The following is a 22,223-nucleotide window of genomic DNA, read 5'->3' as shown; positions in this document are numbered from 1 at the left end:
ATTTCCCAAAATGAAGGCTCCCACAAGAGAATATTTGAGGAAGCTTCTCTTTTAAAGTAAACACACTCCAAAATGGGAAAAGATGATGAAGAAAATGAAGCTTTTTCTTCTTTCAACATCACCAATCTATTACAAACATCAAGGAGAAGACAAATTCATGCAACTCCTGCACCTTCAAATATTTTACTAATGCATAATGCATGAATAAGCATTATAAATGTATCAGATAGTCACTTTTTAAAAAAGTATTTATTTAGATAGTTTCTAAACAAGGTTGGGAAAATAAAAACAAAACAGTGAGACTAATGGAAATCACTCTGACTGATTGTTTTAACGTAGACCAAACAAGAGTGGAACTGAAGTTGTAACTGAAGTTTTCACTTTTCTGCCAGTTGTTTTGGGTTCAGAAGTCTTAGTTGATACTAATAAATTCTGATATAACCCTGTATTTCCCTTGTCTCTCCAAGCCACCAGACAACCTAATGATCTTGTTCTTCGTAACTATTATACTGCCATAGCTTTAAGACAGCTGGTATTTCACTGCTAGTGCACAGTTTCTAAGTTTCCTACTTTTTTGTCCACATCAAACCTTCCCTCCTAAAAAAAACTTACATAATGCCCTGTACACAACAAAGCAATAGTTCTACTTCACCCTATGCTGGACAAATCACCACTGGGATTCTGAATTTAGAATCAAATCCAATATGCTGAGCAAAAGATTAGAATTAGCTGTAATGGAAACAGGTCATATAAAGTACCTGTCACATATAATCTGACTATGTGTCAGACTTTTTATAGACATTATAATTAATCCTTTTAAACAACTCTTCAAGGAGGTCTTAAAACACACTCATGAACTCCCTAGTCATTATTGTCTTCTATTTACACATGTAAAAATTGAAACTAGAGGGGTTAGAAAGTTGCCCAAGGTCACACAGTAGGTGGCAGAAATAGGATTTAATTTTGGATGTTTTTGACTCCCAGGCCCAGGACCAAAGCTTGAAGAAATGGTGGTAAGCGGCACTTTCCAACAGTTGGAACTACTCTACAACACAGCAAGGCAGCTGAGGCACAGTGTCACACACTGTGGACAGAGCAGACAGCAAAACCCCTACAGTCCCTGCCCCCCTTGAGTCTTAGAGCTCCCATTCTAGCAAACTTGCTGGAAGATCTCAATAACACGTTTCACACCCAACTGTTAGAAAAAGATGTGAGGAAGAAATTCTTCCACAGTGTGGGATATTAGTCAAGATTACTTCTAAGTCTCTGCAAAGCTAAGGTCTGTGATTCTGTAGATTGGACAATATAATCACTTTGCAAAAGCTTGACTATACCAAAACCATTCCTATTTCTGCAACCCTAAAATCTACACAGCTATCCTCCATATGATTAGCTTAATCGAATGTAGCTTTCACTCCCAAGAGGTGCATTCAATTATCCTTGAAATCCATTAAAACCAAGCAAAAAAGAATAGAAAGGAAAGGAAGAGGATACTTTTTCTTTTAGGCCCCAGGTACGTTACTTTTTGCCATTGTTCAAATATACTCATCTATACACTAAGGAATAAAGACTCCCTTTTCCCAGTGAATCCAATTGATTAAAAGGCTCACTGTTGAAGAGAAGAGGATATACATAAAGTAACTACCAGGATATTCATGATTTTTATCAGGTACTGTAATTGAATACTTTGATCACCGAGGACTTGATGCTAAAAAGACTGGTGATTTATTGTGATGTAAAATAGTTTCTGAATGAAAGCCAAATGAACAGAGACTACTACTGGCTTTGTTGTTGCCAAACATACACCCACCAGAGAGTTAAAAAGACAAGAATAATCTCCAGCCACCAAAAATTTACCCATCCCATTCTCACTAGCACTATCACGTTTACAAATATGCCATAGATGATATAAGAGAGCACCTCTCCAAGTCTTTGAATTTAAAAACATCACACACTGAATTTTTTATTTTAAGTCTTAGAGGTTTAAGGTACAGTGACATCCAAGAACAATTATTCCATCTAAGCCACCTATCTGAAAAGAAAAACTATGAATAATCTGTTTGCCTCTAAATAACTGTAGTATCATTTTACCTCCACTATACTATTTGCTTCATTACATGACCTCACGGTCTAATCGAAGACAGTAACTTTTGTTCTCTTTTGCCTCCACCCAAGAGTCTCTTTTTCTACCATTCCCAAGTTTCCACCTTCCATCTGATCCTTAAGGATCTATTCATCCTTTAAAAATAATGAAAAATTTCCCTTTGTCCCTTTAATCTCTCTGCCCTTCCAAATCCTTCACTCAGCCATTAGCTATAGGTCTGAGCTATTCTAGGCAACTTGCTACTCTCCAGATAGGACACAAGACTTTCTAAACTTATTTGAACTCTTAGATCTTAATTATCTCACACACACAAAATTTTAAAAGTATATATACATTATAGAAATAAGAAGTCATAAAAATTTATGTAAAGTATCTAGTATAAAGTAGGAGCTGAAACTCTGACTAGCATCATCATTAGAAATAGCAATATTCTATTTCTGTTGGGCTGAATGCCTTTCTCCCTTCTCCTAGGGAGTAAGACCAGAAGAAATACCTAATAAAGAGAAAAAAGCACCAGCTTGGGAATTACCAACTGAATTTCAATTTAGCTTTGCTACTAACTGGGAAACTGAAATAAGTTACTCAACTTCTGTGTGCCCAGTTTCCTCATATGTAAGTGGGGATTATATATGTATATACTCATGTGAGAACCAGAAAAAAAAAAGATAAATACTTATAAATCATTTGGCACTGTGCTAGGTCCAGAGCATTTTATACTCTATGCATTTTATACTCACTCTATCATTATAGTGTCTCTTTAATTATGAGACCTTAATTATTTGAAAAGAAAATTAGAAGAATCTAAAGTGAAGTGATTTATCCAATATCAAACATGAGGCCATGCCTCAGAATAGCCAAAATCAAATTAAGGTAATTTGGAAATAACTCAAGAAGGCAGGACCAAATTGTGATTATATTAAAAAATCTTATTATAATCCGTGTATACTCTTTCTGAGAAACAGGATAGCAAGAGGAAGATAGTATACATGGCAACTGTGATAAAAAATTCCAGGAGAAAATCTGGTCACCTTTCTCACATTCTTTAGAGCAAGCTGGCCCATAAAAATGAGAAATCCATCTTCCCTTCACCATAAATTTAAGTAGAGACCTATCTTTCAGACCACTGAAGCTTGGTGACATTAGCTATCAAGATCATCCAATTAACCCATCACACCACAACTCCCTGCTCATCAAGCAACTTCTGGTTATGGTTTGCACGTCACAGCAATGTAAATAAATTTCCAGGAAGATGACAAGCCAATCAGAGGAAACAAATATTCAGCCCATTCAATTGGTTATATTTTTCACCATAAATTAAGAGGGCAGTTAAAGCAAGTTTACCCCCAAAGGATACGCTGCCTGCTGGCCTAGGAGCCAGCCTCTGTGTTATAAAGAATTCACCCAGGAACACACAGGGAAGCCACCAGCCTGGGCAAATGGCAGGCCCTCCCCAGGCAGCATCTCAGCTCCTCTCACAACTTTTCTCATGTCATAATAGCTAGCACAGCTTTGCTGGGCACAAGCTCAGTCTTCCTTTCAGTTTTGTTTCCTACTGTAATATGCAGGGATTTCAAGAACTCAGTTCACCACCTCTCTACATCTCTTTATGATTCCTTTACCTTGTCTTTCTCAATGAGCCTCATCTCCATTCAATTTTGATTATTAAGTGATTCAGCTACACCACTGCCTAGAACTGCGTTACCTCCACGTAACATCACTTTTCACCTCTTTCATTTGTTTACTCCTGCCAGACTTGCTGCTAATGCTCATCAGAACATTCTGTCTTTCCAAATCCCTGTCTACTCTTCTCACTCCGGCTTCACTTGTCTCTCTTGCTCAGCCTGGAACCCAGAGCCAGTCATGTCTAGCTCCCGTGACAGAATGCTGTGTATCTCATTTTTCCAAGCATCTTTTTTTTGCCAAACTCTAATCCCAGTATTGGCAATCTTGTGCTGTTCACTCTCTGTCTGAAACATTTTCCATTGAGTCTCTTCCACTTTCCTCAAGGTGCAGAACCACACCTTATTCCCTACCATCTTTAGCACATCCTCACCAACTGCTGCATAAAGAATGCTGACACTGCATGAAAGCTTTCATCTTCCTGCAACATTTCCCAGTTTTCCACTGACTAATTTCAATGAAATTTCCTTTCCTTTAGCAGGATTGAATCTCTATACCTTTATTCTTGGTGCTACTTCCATCCCTCCTTTGCAACAAGACACTATTATTTGGTTATTTGGTCTCTCAACATCTTCAATCATTTTGTCTCAAAAGGCCACTTCCTTCTACCTACAAAATCAGACAGGTCTCCCCTAATTTTTTAAGTCTTCTCTCAACCATGATACTTGTCAAGCTGTCTTCTCTCTCTTCTATCTCCAAGTTTCCTGAACACCTGTCTTCAAATCCTTGTCACCTAACAAATCCCTGTGATTTCTTCAACCCTCTGCATCAGCCCTTTATATATCCTATTTTACCAAAATGACTCTCCCAATTGCCCAATTCAAACCTGATTTTCCTCAGTCCTAATTTTCCTTAATTCTTCTGTAGAATGGGCTTTCCTCCTTGTCACTTTCCTCATCATTGATCAAAATAACACAGCAATAGTTCTCTTTTCCCTGGTATCTCTTTTTCTCCAGATTTTCTTCCTTCGCCTACTCTGTGGTTCTATAATTCCACCTCCTTCTTACTTGCCTGAATTTTCTCTCATAGTCATTTCTTTCCTTGCCAGTTTTTTTTAAAAACTCACCTTCATATAGACAACTCCCAAATCTCTGTCCACATGCACATCTTTTTCATGGAGTCTAATCCCCACATTAAAATTAAGCAATGCCCTTGCCTGGTTAGGGGTCAAAACTCAGCCTTCCCAAACACAAAATCATCACCTTATCCCTCTGTAGTGGTAAAACCATCACCGTATCCCTCTTTTTGCATAACGTGAGTCATGTAGACTAAAAGTTTCCTTTTCACCCTGATTTCTCCCAGCTCCTCTTTCCTCACACCCTATTCCCAAGTCTATAATTTCTACCACTCTAATCTTTCACAATCATCTTCTTTCTAATTTCATGGTCACTATCCTAATTGCCTTCTGCCTCTTCTCTTGTGAAAGTTAGCAAGTTGGACTTTCAACCTCAACTCTCCCTACTTTGGGAAGAGACATTTATCTTTTCATAATTTAGACTAGCATGAGTCACTCCTGGCTCTGAGGTCTTACGCTAGCTCTCACTTTCTCCTGAATTAAGTTCTCGTTCTCTACTCACATATATATATAAGGCCCTCTATAATCTAACACACAAAGCTCTTTTTTTTTTTTGCTTTGTTTTCCATCTTTTTCAGATACACTTTATATTTGCATGGAAACTAGTAAAATTTACCAAGAGTATAAGAGTATTAAAAAAATACACAATCTCATCTATTCATCCTAAGTCTCCTGTGTGACATTATCATCCTTATTTGAAAGAACCACACATTCATATATATAGACAACACTTAAACTGAACTGGCCTACTAAGACATTTAATGCTTCCTGAAATAGACAGTTTTGCTAGTGTTCTTCCCTCGAACATTAAATATTCTACAAATTTTCCATATGACTAAATTCCACTGCTTTCCAAAGTTCAACCAAAATCCCACCTCTTCCCTTAAGTCTTCTTTGATTTACTCAGAGGTGATTTTTTTCCCTTAAACTTCTGAGTTTATTCCTCCCTTAGAATATATGTCCTCTTCTATCTCATTTTATATTTCATGGTCTCATCCATTTTAATATATGATAAACTTCTTCCAGGTAAGAGCTACATCTTTTTACATTATTTTATCCCTCCAGAATGCTTGACCTATAGTTGGAACTCAATATTTATTGAGGGAGTGGATAAAGATAAACTGACTTAAAAAACAGATTACAAGCGACTTCACAACACTAGGCATATTGCACAGGGCAATTAAAAATACCGTGTATGCTAAAACATAAGACGATGTTTTATTCCTCCCAAATTATCACTCAGTCAATTTATGTGCAGGTTCTCCTCTCATTTATAGGACACATATCACTTATGTTATTTTGAACAAATGATGAAGACACATTAGCATAAAAGAATATCAATCCCTGGAATTTTTGTATGTTTAGAGAAAACCCTGCCTGAATCAATAAAAAGATAAGTAGATAAATTACCACAGATGTAATAGTAATTCATGGTACATGACCACCCAAAAGCAAATAATGAATATTGCTGCAAATAAGCCTTAAAAGAGCCCTGTATAAAGCAACACTGCACATGATTATGCCGTAGAGATCACAAAAGAAAGGCAAAACCGTGTAATGTTATGTTACCGTTTAGATTCAATGACAATATCACTCACAAATTGCCTCTTTCTCAAACCATGAGGCAGAAATGGAAGTGTATGTTTTTAAAAACTGTGTCCAATGAGTCAAAACTGAGGCATGAAGGGACACATAAAGAGAATGAATAAAATTGTTACATGAAATATGAAAGTGGAAAATAGCAGTATTTCTAAATTTATATATTTTGACATCTTACTCTGAATACATGATTGAATATTATAAGTAGCCATTTAACAATATCTTCATCTACAAGTGTATACACAATGGGGACTTGGAGAGGTAGGGCAGGTGGGAGGGGAGGGAATGATGGGTGGTCGCTCGGTGGGTACAATGTGTGTCCCTTCAGTGAGGTATGCACCGAAGGCTCTCACTTCACCACAACGCAATATATAGAGCAAAATTGTACTTGTACCCCATGAAATATATACAAATTTTTAAAATTAAAATAAAAAACAAAAGTGTATGTATCTATGAACTATATGGTTTTATTTTTAGTTAATTCCGATTTAGCAAATGAGGCATCCCTTTATGTTTGGATTGGCTCCTGGCATATGATTATTATGCCTCCAAATATTAAAGTTAAAGTCATCTTCTTTATCTTAAGACAGGGTACAAAAATATTAGCTCTTCAAAATAGTATACCTTGTACAATCTTATGAAAACCAAATTAACACATACAGACTAAACTTGAACTTAAGGGTATAGATGGCCAACAAGAAATGCTAGTCAATTTTAAAAACCTGTTATTCAAGTGCAGCATACTAGAGTAGCATCGTACAATGACTTACATAGAGGTCTACACTAGTTGACTTTTATTGCAAAAGAAATAATATATAGTAAATCCTGACTGCTCCTTTGAAATGTCATTTGTAACTCCATGTTTATTTCTTGCAATGCATTCTTCCCACACTAGCTCAGGTTCCTAATGCGTAAAATCCGGGCATATTACACGAGCCTCCATACTGTCACTCATCTCTCCCCCACAGTCCAATGTATCCTTGAAACTGCTGCCAGAATAATACCTAAAATACTTTTACCATCTCAGTCCCTTGTTCACAATATTCAGTGGTTTCTGTACTGGCTCCAGGATGCAGTCCAGATTCCTTAGCCTGGGATCCAGGGTCCTTCCTCTATGGTTTGGCTCCAGCTGACCCTTCCAACGTATCTACTATCAATTCCTTCTTCAGCTAAACCAGTCTCCTCACAGTCTCCCAAACTATCCCACCTTTGTTTGTATTGTTTCCTCATTTAGAATGCATTCCATCTCTTCTCAACCTATTCAAATTCTACCCATTTCCCAACACTCGGCTCAGATTCCATCTCCTCCTTGAAGCCTGGCCAGACCTTAGCAAGCTGAAGAGTCCTTTCTTCTGTACTGAGAGCACTTTTGTTTGGATCAGTGGCTTCTAACCTTACTGAGCATGAAGCCCTCTTGCTAACACCAAAATATTTCAGAACCCAAATGAGAGCTTACTTTTAATCTGTTGATTGAAAAAGCGTGTAATGACAAAAACTGTGCAGAAAAAAAGAATTGTATTTTAATAAACATACCAGAATGTCCATATGTGAAAAAGTTTAATATATATGTGGCCTGTTCCTCAGCCTACAGACAAAGCTTTTTGCACTAAAGAATTTGCCTCCCTTTGGTACTAGCTCTACAATTCTCCTGGGGAACTCTAAGGCAGAGACTGAAAACCCTAGCCTTCATAATTTATTTGGCATTTTACTACCTTCTAGTTTTTATCAAATGCTTAAAAAGTCTAACCTCCATTAACCAGACTGTGAACTCCTTAAGGAAGGTGTCAAAGTAAAAATAAGATATAGAGATGAATCTCTAAATTAAATGTTTTATTTGGGAATTACAGAATTGCAATTTGGGGCATATACACAGACCAAGGTGGTCTTCAGCATGTCAGAAGAACAAAGAGAAGGTTGGGAGTCTTACTAGAAAAAGAAATGTTTCCTATTGTTTTGAAAGAATTTTCATTGGCACTAGAGAAGCTTTTGGGAGCTGACAAGCTCTGACTGGTGAGTGACTGTGGTAGGTAAAACTAGTCCTAGAGTCATGGCAGGTTGTTTCAGCAGCTGCTAGGTAAAACTGGCATTAGGGTTACAGCAGGCCATTTCAGCAGCTGGGCTTGCAGAAAATTCAATTCTTAAAGCTGGTGCTATGGGCTCCGAATGCTTTTTCCCCCTGGCTCTGCCCTCATGAATTGATTAATCCACTCATGGATTAATGGGTTATTATGAGAGAGGAACTGGTGGCTTTATAAGAAGAGGAAAAGAGACCTGAGCTAGCACGTTGGCATGCCCAGCGCCCTCCCCAGGTGATACCCTGTGCTACCTTGGGACTCTGCAGAGTCCCCCCACCGGCAACAAGGTTCTCATCAGATGTGCTGCCTCAACTTTGGACATCTCAGCTTCCAGAACTGTAAGAAATAAATCCCTTTTGTAAATTAATTATCCAGATTCAGGTATTCTATTATATGCAACAGAAAACAAACCAGCACAGTTGGGTATGACAAGAATGGCCCAATCAGTATAATCAACTTTCACACAAGGGTAGTGCCATATTCTTCTTAATATCCCTTCCAGAATTTGGAAGAGTTCTTTGTATATAGTAAAAACTAAATGAATGTTTGCCTCCTTTCTTTCCCAATAGTGTGTTACAAAATGTGTCACACATATAGAAAAGTTGGAAGAATTATATAGGGAACAACTATTAACCTACCACTTGGATTCTACAATTAGCATGTTACCATATTTACTTTTCTGTATTCTTCAGAAAAAAAAAACCATCTTAGTTTTCATGCATTTGAAAATAAGCTGCAGATATAAAATACTTCCCCTAAATACTTTAGCATTCGTATCATTAGAGTTCATATTTGTTTATGACTCTTTTTTCTTTTAAGTAAAATTTATACATAATGAAATGCACATATCTTAAATGTGTTATTCAATAACTTTTAATAGATACATACATTTACATGCCCCATTTTTAAGAATTCAAGTAGCAATAAAACTTTCCCAATTTATGACATAGGCAATATCACAGTGGACTTTTAGAACAGAAGAATAATAATTTTAAAAGTAGTTTATATTTGAGCAGTTACTATATGCCAGGCATTGTGCCCAGCACTTCACAAATAGCTCATTTGCTCCTTATGCCAACTTTGAGATATTTATTATTGTTGTATCATTTCATAGATGAGGAAACTGTACCTTAAAGATGTTAAATAACTAGCCCATGGTCACACAGCTAGCTTCAAATTTCTTTAATTACCATATCTTTTATCAATCCACTGAAAAGTCAAATGTTTTCTGAACAGGGTTTTATCATCACTAATTATTCCTCTGATACAGATCTGGAATCAGTGAATGACACAACAACAGGAAAGTCCAAGAATATCAGGGCATTGAATAAAAGTGTATCAGTGTATGTTGCAAATTAGCAGATGGTAAATAAACTAGTGTATGAAGATTGGAAGCAGATGAGCTGGCTCTGAGTCAGAAACTCAATCATATCAACATGGAAAAATGGTTTACTTGCCTAAAAATGTAATAAATCTACCAAATGTACACCTCAGACCATACCTTCTTCCCAGCCTTTGCCAACTCACAGGAGTACTCAGACATAAACCCTATCCACATGAAGTATTAACTGAGAAAATTGAGCAAGTACTTAGTGAGTACTTTAAGTACTCCAAGAACTTACAAAGGCTGCCGGGCAATGTAAGGAATCTCAAGGGAGGAGAAAATATCCTTTCCTCATGTGAAGATACTACAGTAGCCAGTCCCAGAAGATTTTTTAAAAATATAACATTATTTAATAATAACTGCTATTTTTGAGCATATAGTAGATGCCAGTAACTGTGTTCAGTATTTCAGACAGGCTATTTGGCAAAACACCCTGTGGCACGAGGCAATCCCATTTTATGGTCAAGAAAGCAGAGGCTCAGAGGTAACAGACAATAATAGCCAATGTTCCCAGGAGTCAGACTCTGTTCTAAGCACTTTACCAACTCACTTAACCATCCCAGCAACACCACAGGTAGGAAATATGATCTTCATTTTACAGACCCGGAAGCAGAGGCATAGAGCAGTTAAGTAATTATTCAGTATCACATTAGCTAACTGGTAAGTGGCCAAGCCTGGCTTAGAGTAGAGGTAGTCTGGCTTCAGGGCCACCTCCCAACCCCCTGCTCTGCCGCCTCTCTAAAAGCACATGTTAGTTGCAGGGTGAAAAAACAGCTGAATTGGGATTTTCAGCCCAGGTTAATCTGACTGTAAAATTCATGCTCTCACCAGCATGTAATGTTGCTTTCCTGTATTTTTAATGTTTACTCATTTTGCACTTTACTTTCCTTAAGGCAAGTATCAGCTTTTGGGCGGTAGGGGAAGATAAAATGTAAATAAGTACATGATTTCAGATAAAATGCCCTTAGTACATCTCACCTGGAGTCCCTTCTCAGCACCCAACAGCCCTTGAATACTGTTTCAAATTGTGACTTTCTACAACACAAATCCAACGCATCACTCTCTGGTTTACAAGCCATCAAGTCCCCTAGCTCCTACACAATCAAATCCAAACTCCTAAACCTCATACCTGTGGTATCATCTGCTTTGGTGGACTGTCCTTAGCCCCATTTCTGTGTCCTCTCTGTATGCCCCTCACCTTAAACACACAAAAAACACACACACAGTACCGCTGCCATTAGGGAGGTCTTTGCCACAGCTGTAAAACTGTGCTCTCTCCTTCTCTTGTGTGGTGCCCAGTATTCTCCTCTTTGAGACTCAGGTTAAGTATCACCAATGTGCATCCTCCATCCTCAGTCATGGTTAGGTTCGCCTCCTCTCTGAAGAACATAGCCCTTATCAAAAAGTATGGTGGTTATCTTACCATAGGTTGGCAAATCCCATAGAAAGTGACTCCTTGGCTAGAATGGTGTTTGGTGAATTTCTAGATATAATCACTTAATATTTCTTGAATTAACAATGTAGTGAGGGATACAGTGTAGATATACAATATATATACTCTTACTGCAGTGTGCGTGTGTATATGTATTATATATCCTTGCTCCTGCAATTTTCCCCACCTTCAAAATGTTTAGCTCCAATTATCATTCCTTTACCATCTTGCAAAAACACTAAACCTAAGTGTACTAACTGCCTTATGCTTATATTATTCAGTTGTTTATTGGACTATGTGGAAGTTACTTCATCATTGCTAAGATACTAAGTCCAAAAGTTAAAGTTTTCATTTATGAAACAGTTAATTAGCACGGGTCAAATGCAAGTAAATTACTAAGGATCAAATTAAAAATCAGCAACAATGTTGACTGTGGGTGTTCTGTGAATGGACAGCCCACAGTTACTACATGAACTGTCTGTGAAATGATCCATTTCAAAAATTTAAAAAGCAGGCTTTAGCTACTTATTGAATCTGTTAGTGTATTATAAATAAAATTAAGGGATGCTCTTCTCTTGTAATCACTCACCTACATTATTTGCTTAGCAATATGGGGCATTCATTTAACAAACATTTATTGACTTATTGCCAAAGTCTTCTGCTTGATACTGAGAACACAGTAGCAAACAAATCTGTCCTGCCTTCAAGAAATGTAGAAACTCTAGGGGGTGAAATACACGTATGTCAATGCATGTTATCTATCTTTCATCTTGGTCATAATCTTAGATAAGGCAACATAAAAATGTCTTAAGGCAGATAAAGTATTTCAGCAAGAACCAAGCTTTTTGGCTAGTAACCTAAGCAGGGCTGTCGGGGAGTTCATGTTTTAGAGTGAAAAGAATGTGGGCTTTGGCATCAGCCTGACATGTTTTTGAATCTCTTCTCCAACACAGCTAATATGCTGTATAAACACAGACTAGTCACTTAAACTCTTTAAAATGAGGTGCATAAAAATTACCTTAAATATTTTGAGGATAAAAGTACATAGAGGGCATAATGATGTGCTCATCGATCAGTCAATTCAATAAACTTAGTCAATTCGGTACATATTCTTTATTTTGGTAAAAAGTATTCTTTCCACTCAAAATCCTCTTATTAGTAATAGATGCAATGATAAAATAGGTAAGCATTTTAGATTTGTGGTTCATGTTACAGAAGAAAAAAATGTTCTCAATTCGTATTATAAGGAAGACATAAACATACCTCCTTGGAATGTGTTTGGTAGTTTGTCTACCTTTTTTTGGTGTAATGGGATATTGGAGGCATGAAATAAAACTGAAAAATCTGCAAAACCAGCAAATTACCATGAATGTAATCACAATAAGCTCTCATTTATAAACATTTCTGAGTCCCAAAACTTAAACCCTGGAGAAGCTTCTCAAACTTGGGTCCTCTCTACTATAGTAAAAGCAATATTTGGCAGTTTTGGAGGACAGCTATATGACAGATTACTTTTTTCCTACCCTAAGTAAAAATGGAAAAACAGGAAATTTGCGATGTATTTTTTATTATATTGTATGCTTGGAGCCAAAGAGAGGAGAATGAATTACTCCTGGCCCTTGCTCTAAGTTAGCAAGGTGAAAAGAAACACATACACACACCACTTTATCTATATACTGTTCATACCAAGGCATCCACAGAGGAGTCAGGAATTATTTAAAGCAGGGAATCCATGACCAGGATATGAATTAGCCTAAATACTACCACTTACCAAAGGTTCTCCTTGAGGGAACCAGAGGTTCCTCTCAGAAGATAGGACGTTCTCAGGGAGATGTAGTTCTGCTCATACCAAGGTTCTGGCCCAACCAGGGGAGAGATGCCACAGAACTGTGATTCTCTGTACTATTAAAAATTGAAGTAGGTGAAAGCTGTCTACATCTAGTTCTTAGTTCATCAAGAAGCCTAGGTCTCTAGAAATCCTGAGCCTAGTTGCAGGCAATAGCATTGGAGTTCTTATTCTTACTATGAAAGACAGAGTTAGCTCTAAACAAGAGGCTATTTAGTCAAATCAGAAGTCTCAAGAAATTAAAAAAAAGAAGACAAAAATAAAATAAAAAAATAAGAGGCCAGAGCCCATCTGCCAACCTACAATGGCCACACGTCATCCCCTTACTCACTTAACAATATTTTCTGAGGTACAAAATATTTACTCTGAGCAGTAGCAAAACTGCAACTGCTTTTTAAATTTCACAATAATACTTCTCCAATCCAAATGTGCATATAATAATGACCATTATAATAAAAAACAGAGATGACATCTCATCTCCATTTGATCTCAGAGAGGCTTAACAAACACAGACGGCTGGTGGAATTATAATTAAGTCTAAAGCTTTGAAAAGTAGTAAGAGACAATCCCCTGAAAGTTAACCTAATGATGCAATATGCTGTGCACGTGTGACCACAGGAACAAATGTCACACACTCATGCAGACAAAACCTTAAAGACCTGAGTATAACTACCCTGCGGAGTCATCCTTATAATGAAGTCCTTTTGTCATCAAAGCCTCTGCCATTGTTTCTTGGACAGCTTTGCTGTTTGCTAGAGAATGACATTCTCCAGCCATGACAGCACCAATGTGGCAGTCAAAGCACCAATGTTTAGCATGAAGATATCAGAAAATGCATTTGCAGATGATGAAAATCACATATTTTCTCTGTAGTATAATAGAATGATTTAAAAACTCAGGCTCTGGACTCAGACTGAACTTGATTCAAATACCAGTTCAAATGCCAATGGTACCAGTTATAACCCATGTGCTTTTAAATTTGGGGTTTAACTTTCTAAGACTTTGGCTTTTGTACATAAAGTAGGAACTGTATTGTAGAAGTGACTTATTTACATATGACCTAGCAGTTAATAGATATAGAATATTTAATAAGGTCCAAGTATGCTACAAGTTTTATGTTACATCCTTCACAGCAATTCTGAAGTTCTGCTATTATCCCCATTTGACAGATGAGGAAACTAAGCCACACAGAAGCTGACTTGCCAGAGTTCACATGGCTAGCAAATAGTGGAGCTGGGACCCAGTCTCTTAGACATTATGTTAACAATCTCAAAAAAATTTTCTAAAGATTAATAAAGCATAAAGAATGGTCAGCATAGTGATTAATGAGTTGTACATAAACATTAGCCATTATTGTTATTAATTAGCAACAGGCATGTGAAAATTATTCTGATACACAAAATACAGGCAAATATTAAATTCTAACAAATTATTTTATTCATTCTTTGATAGCTTTTGCTTATGAACAATTTATAAGAAGTTAATTCCATGGCTACAGAGAAACTCTAAAAATGTCATTTAGAAATTCCTTTACTCAGAATGTCCCTTAATCTTCCAGAAACTGAATCATTTGCAGAATGTAAACAATAATAAAATTAGATTACCATGTTTCTATTGACAACAGAATATTTGACCACAAATATATAAATACAGCCTGTAAAATGCAGTCTCAAACCCTAATTTTTATACACATTCACTCCAGTTTAGATATTTCTTATAAATCAGATTTCTTTAAAAATAATCTAGTTGGATAGCACTGTATTTTGCTAAATTAAAATTACAGTGAGAAAAACAAATTCAGATAATGCACTAGTGTTCTAAGTTTTAATGATAAAACAGCTTCAAAATAGATTCTGATAATATAAATTTGTAAGATTGAATTAACCTATCATCCTAAAATATGCAATCCTTAATTAAATAAATTTTAAATGCAGAAAATTTAGTCACCTAATTCAAGATTGCATCTGTTATCATCTTGGAAATCTGATATACCAATTTTAAATTACTATTTGAATTACCATCAGAATTTCTGAAACCCTATTTGTAGTGAAGACTCCAACTGCATCTGGTTTTATTCATTTATAGACAAACTTATCTATTTTAAGCTTCATCTTGAGTTTGAATCTAAATTTACTCTCAAAAACTCAGAATTAGAGCTCTTAGTTTTGCTCACTAACACATTTTGGCCCTTCCCCACTGCTTATCCCCAGACAACCAAAAATAAACACTCAAACTAGCAATATATGAACTGACCAATCTTAGGCTCCCATGGACTTAAGACAACCAGAGAAAACAAAGATGGAAAGAATCAGTGCTTTGCAAACAAGGCCTTAATTAGGTGCGTAAATAACAATCCTTTTACTGCCACAGCCTGCAAAGGAACCTTTCCCAACTACTTCTCACACTTAACACAAATATCAACACAAAGCGTTTACCACAATAGAGGCTTGAGCAGATGCCCAAACATCAGAAATCCTCTCATCCGATTTGATGCTCATTTAATAGAATTATCACCAAAAAGCTTATTTCTTAAAAATTATCCTTTAACAATCTCTCCAATGACAAATTTTGATTCCACTCTGGCCTGGAAGACTAACTGCCCAAAAGACTAGGGAAAAGAGTTAAAAGACAGATCACGATTGGTGTTTTCATAACCACCCCTTAGTCTCTTGTCAAGCCTGAATTGTTTCATAGTAAAGAAATATGTATTAATTTATTTGGAAACACCATTTCTAACAGTGCATTTCTAGGTGCAGGTCAAACTTTCGTTTATGCTATTATTTTATATTTTATGTTTCAAAGATGTATAAACTAGATGAAACCAATGGTTAACTGCAACAGTAAGAATTCAGAGAGATTGGAAGAGCATATAAAAATACGAGTAGCTGAGTTTTGAAATATGACACATTCAAACAACTATTTTAACTGAAGAACATTTCATCTAAGAAATACAAAAGCACAGTACTTGAGGCTGTAGCTCAGTGTCTTTCTGTCTTTATCCCTTAGATGAACCATGAAAATAGGCACTAGCCTATGAGGACAGAACCTACAAACATTGAGTCTTATGATAATTTGGCAGCAGACTTAAGAAGAAACTTAATATTCTCTGCCTCTCCATTCCATTCCCTTCTTGTTTGTTCTTCAGATGAAGTTATGGCTTTTGATACAGGAGATTTTCTTGTTTTCTTAGCCTCATTATAGGAACAAGTGGTGGCAGGAAGTAAAAATGTCTCTGAGAGAAGACAACCTATATAAATGCAGGCAAAGCCAACAACTGTATAAACGGAATGGAAGTTTTGCTGACCTAATTAATTTCAATTGGATTGAGATGATTTTCAATTGGACTGCAGAGAAGTCACTTAAATATAAATCATGGCTTATGTAGCTGGAAATATTTGTTGAGTTAGGGAAGGTGATTGATAAAGACTCTTAAATTGTAATGAATTTCTTGACTTCATTTCTCTAATTCATGGATAAACACTGCTGTTTTCAAACTCAATAAGATTTCAAAGAAGAAACAGGAAAATCTATAATGATTATATTCCAAGGAAGCTTGCCAGACATTAATAAATTCACTAATTTTAAGCTTAACTCCTCTAGTGGTGACAGAGAGAAATGAAACAAATACATTATGGGACATACATACAAGTAGCATGATAAATTGATTCACAAACTTTATCATAATGTAGAAATTTCTAATATTGTTTGGATCTAAATAGTCATGCAACATGAATCATGAAGAAAGTTTGGGTCCATATTTTCAAACTGTATACTAAAATAAAACTGAATATTCCAGTAGATTGACAAAAACTTCCTTCATTCTTCATTTGTTCTAATTTCTGCTGATACCTTCTAACTTCTCTGACTACGACAACCCTTGCAAAGAACACCAGCGAAGAATGCCTAAAAACAGCGTAAGATGAGTAACTGTGTATTTGTCTGACATCAGGTCTTAAGAAATTCATTTCCAAGACATAAAACAATTAACTTTTTTTGGCAGGGGATAAGGAATAATTTCTAAGTGTTTCTTAGATTGGATGGTTCAGGAGATCACACAATTACCTAAAATATCTTATTATTTTGAACTTAGTTATGCAAAAATCTAATAAAATATTAATAATATTCCTGAATATGAATGTGATATCAAGCTATGAAATGTAAAAATTCAGAAATATATTATCACTCCACATGCACTTAAAAAACAAACCACATATCATTCACACAAAGCCATTCAAGGGGAAAGGCCCCAAACACACACTCTGTTTCAATACTATGTGGTTCTTATTTTGTGGGAGACAACTTGCCAGTAAAATGTCGAGAAGATGAAAACTTCTTACTCCTATTTCATTTCTTCATATACAAAAAAATTAACTATCAGTATTTCACAATTGTTCTTCCTAATATGTATTGGTATATTCTATTAACACTAAGCAAGACAATTGAACATACTTAGTCTTCCTTATTTTTAAGTACTTTAAATGATTGTCTACCTGGACTTTACAGTGATAGAAACGCCTGTGACAGGTTTGCACCTATGGCCCTTCTGCTGCTCCCGGCAGTGGCTGCCCCTCACGCCGACACTGGCTTGAGGCTGGCAGCGCAGGGACCTCCGGTGATCCGTGTGAATGTATTCACACCCAGGCTCCACTCTGCAGCAGGTATGCTTTCACCTGAAGTCGAATTCCCGAAGGAGAGGAAAAAGGACTGCCTGCTTTTATTTGCTCTATAAAATCCACTTACACCCTAGAATTGCTTTCCTATAAATAAGTTAAATTTCTCTTTGCCTATCAAAATGGGAAGAAAAAAGTTTCAGATGAAAAAGCACCGTATTGACAGATTAATTTTTTTGCTATATCAGCAAAGTTTCTACCTTTGACAGCAACATTTTTCATAAACACTGGAAATGAATGTATTTACTCTAAAACAAAAATACAGAAGTTACACGTGAAAAACAATCATAATTGGCATAAAAATTAAAACATCTCAAATCAGAAACTGATTTTATATTTTACCTATTATAAATTTCATAACAAGCTTCAAAAGGCTTTATTAATATAGAATATTGCACCAAAAAAGATAATAATCTTATAGCATTTAGTTTTATTTTTAGAAACTGTGTGATAAAAGATCACCATGGTGATTGGGAAATGATGGGTTAGGGTTCTATGTAGGGATGGAATTCTAACATGGATAATTCGTTGAACTTCTAGGGAAATTTATGCTTGAGTCTATATCAGGGTCCTGAGACTTAGTAAGGAATAAATAAGCAAAAATATTATGTGTGAAGTAACATTTCAATAGGTTAAAGTAGAAATAAATATAATGCAATATGTAACGTATATTTTCATATGCTGAGGTTTCATAAAATACACATAGTACCTAAATGCCTGTGCATAACAGGTAGCAATACATACACAGAAACTTACATGGTTAAACTTAAGTATATATTGATTAAAGTAGGCATTTCTATTTACATAAAATTTACATAAATATTTATACGGATTAATTATATAGAAATAATTATAATAGCACTACATTTAAAGCATACTATTTAACCTTTAAGGAAATAACTAAATGTGTATTTCTTCCAAATAAGGTTGCATATTTTATGAATACTTTTTTCACTTATATTTTAATGACCAAAGCCACAAGAACACTAGGTACATGATTTCACTGATATTTAGAAACAATATAGCCCAATGTTTACACTTAAACAAGTTTGGTTATATTTAGTAACAAAAGGGGAAAGAAAAATAAAGAAAATAATTCCAAATTTTCATCGCTCACACAGCAAAACAAGGCAAATTGATACCGTATTGGTGACATGATCAACAAGATAAAACATACTCAAAGGTTCAAAATGTTATGTACACATATATGTATAATATGTGTGTGTATATATACGCATTAGGCAAAATAAAACCAGTCTATGTAATGTTATAATAATCTAGTAATGTGAAGCAACTAACGACAAATACTGATTCATAAGTCAAATTATTACATAAAAGGGAAATACAACAGTAGTTGGGAAATACAACAGCAGTTTCGACAACTGAAATCATAGCCACCTAATAACAAAGCGTACATTGATGAAGAAACGAGGTTCAAAGCAAACATAAAGGAGGAGACACTCACCTTCGGTGCCATTGGGAGTCATGGAATTACTATTTATATGAGAATTATCGAGTTTGGGGCCACTGGGGGATTCACTACTACCACTCAGACGGCTATGCGGGCTGGTTAGATCCTGCATTTCCATAGACCTAAAGACAAGAAGCCTTCCGTTTGACAGATGTACCAAATTCACAACACCACTATTTAATGCGCTAATGACTTGACACCTTCTTTGAAACACTCCTACAAAAGTCCCATTGTATCGATTTTCTTAGACTCAAAATAGTTCATCTTGCATTTTGACTTCAGTCATCCTTTTATTTGATGTTCCATTAAAAGATGTCACTTGCCTTACCTATCCAGCCAAACATTCACATGGAATTTTTAAAATTGCTTTTTTTCCTCTTACACAGTTCAAGTCACAAGGTCTAACGTGAGACAATGACACCTATTTCAATTTTCAAAGAAAAAAATGCAGTCATGGTTTTCTTGTTATATTAAAGAAAACAAACCAAAGGCATTATTCTTCTAAAAGAAAAGGCAAATAGGTAAACAGGTATAATAGAAATATATCACTTTTCTATGGAATCTGTTTCATCTAATAAATTATGTTTCATCTAATAAATTAGCAGTAGGTACTCCCTTATAATTTACCACCCAATTGTAATTTAATGGGTCTCCAAACCAAATAAAACACTTGAAACCTATAGTCTAGTGACAGGGAATGAGATAGTCCTGATGCATGTGTTTACTCTGGCAAACTACTTAATTGTTCCTCTGTTTCCCTTGAAACAAATGCAGCATTAAAACATTATGATGTCGGCTCACTTGTTTGCTTTGTGGATTACATACAGCGTGCCCAATTGAAAAGGGATAAGGCCAACATACAGGGAGTCTCTCTGAGCATTAGCACTCGGAATACCTCAGCTGTCACTTACTCAGGGAAATAAGAACGACTCTATTTCAGTGCTATAATTTTGCATTTTTACCATATAAAAACAGTTAAATCCCCCCTGAAAGATCTTAGACTCAGCAGTTACTTATTCTATAAAAGGTACAAAAGCCACGACTCATGTTCACAGTTTCAGAACTACCCATTTATATTTAATACTCTATTAATGAAGAGAGAAGACGATTTATTTAAAGTCACTAAAAACACACCTAGATACTGTTCTGTTTTCTGATAGCCAATTTTTTAAAAGTCTGGGGCCCATTTGCTTTATTTTAAACTTTGTATGGTTTTCTTAAAAAAAAGTGGGGAGAAGTTTAATGTTACATATATAAAGCTAATATTATTTGCTTCCCACTCCCACCAGGTCAATAAAAGCTAATCATTTTAATTCTGAGGTTGCACTTAAATTGACTGAGGATATCAGTTTTTAAAATAGCTTAACATGAACCATTTTACTTCTAAAGTGAGTTTTTCCCCAAATTTCTGAATTCAAACTAGAAATGGTTTAAAATCCAATTTTTCCTCTCCTAATGCTCATTACACATTCACTGTTTTCCTGACACCAGAAACTATAGCCCATAATCATTTTCAAACAGAGGCTCCTATTCCCTTTCTACATACTTAAAATTTTTTACAAGCACACACACACACACACACACACACACACACACACACACACACACACAAACTGTTAAGTAATTTCTGAGGCTGTTGCTATTAATAGAAATAATTAAGAAATACTAGACAAAAATAGATATGGGTCACAGAAAGGTAATCTCCAAAATGTCAAATTTCAACAATATCCTTACCTGCAACTTGAGGAAACAGCAACATCTGAACTGGCTTGAGATGTTTGCACCTGTGATCAGGGGTAAAAAATTAGAAGCTGTTGTTACTCTGCTTCGGTGTCAGCTCTTAATTATACAGAGCACATGGCTGAGAACGACAATGCTCTCTTTTAACCAAAAGAGAAAAAGGAGGATACTGCAGCAGTGAAAGGCATATTGTCTTTAAGTTGAGGTCTCAACTGTTGTTTCCTCCTGCAGGTCTATCCTCCTCCTCCTCCCCTTCTCAGGGGGGAAGGCAGCCAAATGACGGGATAGTGATTCATCACTGGCCTATGACAGCTGCAAACGGGATTACCCCTCCCCCAATCAACATGCAAAGCAGCCTTGCCCAGGCAGCTTGGAAAAGGTGCTTGGAAAAAAATAGCTATTAACAAAATGAGCGTGTTTAACAGCAGCAGTTCAAGCAGTAATCCTCTAGCATCCTCAGAAGATCTTTCATCTTCTGTTATCACCAGCTGAAACAGAGCTCCCGCCCACCCCTTTGACTCCTGACAGTTTCTTATCCTTATCATAATGATTTTCTTCTACATTTACTATTTGTCATTTAACATTCACTACAACAGCTTGTGGGCAACTTTCAGGCCATGCTGGACTAACTCTAAATGGGCAAAGGCAAGTTTCCATACCCAAAGTCACATCACTGAGCAATGTGTTCATTTGCCCACGCCAATTTAAAATTCAATGAGCGCTTGCTTACTCAGTAAAATAGAAAAAGTAGTTAAGTTTTTTGTAAAATTTCCAGCTTTCAAACCAAGAAAGAGAATGGAGGGTTTAATAATCAATTCACCATCCCAGTTAGCCAGCATTTTAGTCACTTTTGTTTCTAGATGAAGCTGTATTTCTGGATTTCACTGAACAATTTAACTAACATGCAGGCTTTAATAGTCACTGCCCTTCTTCCACAGGCAGCTCTGCCAGCAGGTGATAGAGCTCAGGTGAGGCTAGGCTGCTGGCTTGCAAGCCCAGGCTGACGCCTCAGTAGGGAAGAGCATTCTACATAATGTTTAAAATGGCTCAGAATTCCAAATCTTTGAAGTGCATTTTCATTCAACCTGAACTGACATCAATTAGGGTTACAGAACAAAGATGAGAAGTGAAGCATCTCAAATGGCAT

The 22,223-nt window shown here is 36.1% G+C and overlaps 1 protein-coding gene across 1 annotated transcript in view; it reads right to left on the bottom strand.

Moving 5' to 3' along the window:
- The window catches only part of EYA1 (EYA transcriptional coactivator and phosphatase 1), a 150,772-nt gene extending 129,658 nt beyond the window's left edge, over positions 1-21,114 (bottom strand). Inside the window, exons 1-2 of the mRNA XM_045560905.1 lie at positions 21,071-21,114; positions 19,331-19,458 (exon numbers count right to left, since the gene is read on the bottom strand). Coding sequence (XP_045416861.1) covers positions 19,331-19,454 — 124 coding nt within the window. The 5' untranslated portion in view covers positions 19,455-19,458; positions 21,071-21,114. The remainder of the gene's footprint in view (positions 1-19,330; positions 19,459-21,070) is intronic.
- Positions 21,115-22,223: the final 1,109 nt, after the last annotated feature.

The sequence above is a fragment of the Lemur catta genome, chromosome 9, assembly GCF_020740605.2.
Source record: "Lemur catta isolate mLemCat1 chromosome 9, mLemCat1.pri, whole genome shotgun sequence".
Lineage (NCBI taxonomy): Eukaryota > Metazoa > Chordata > Mammalia > Primates > Lemuridae > Lemur > Lemur catta.
Note: the sequence above shows the minus strand (reverse complement) of the source record. Positions and strands in the feature narration are given on the sequence as shown.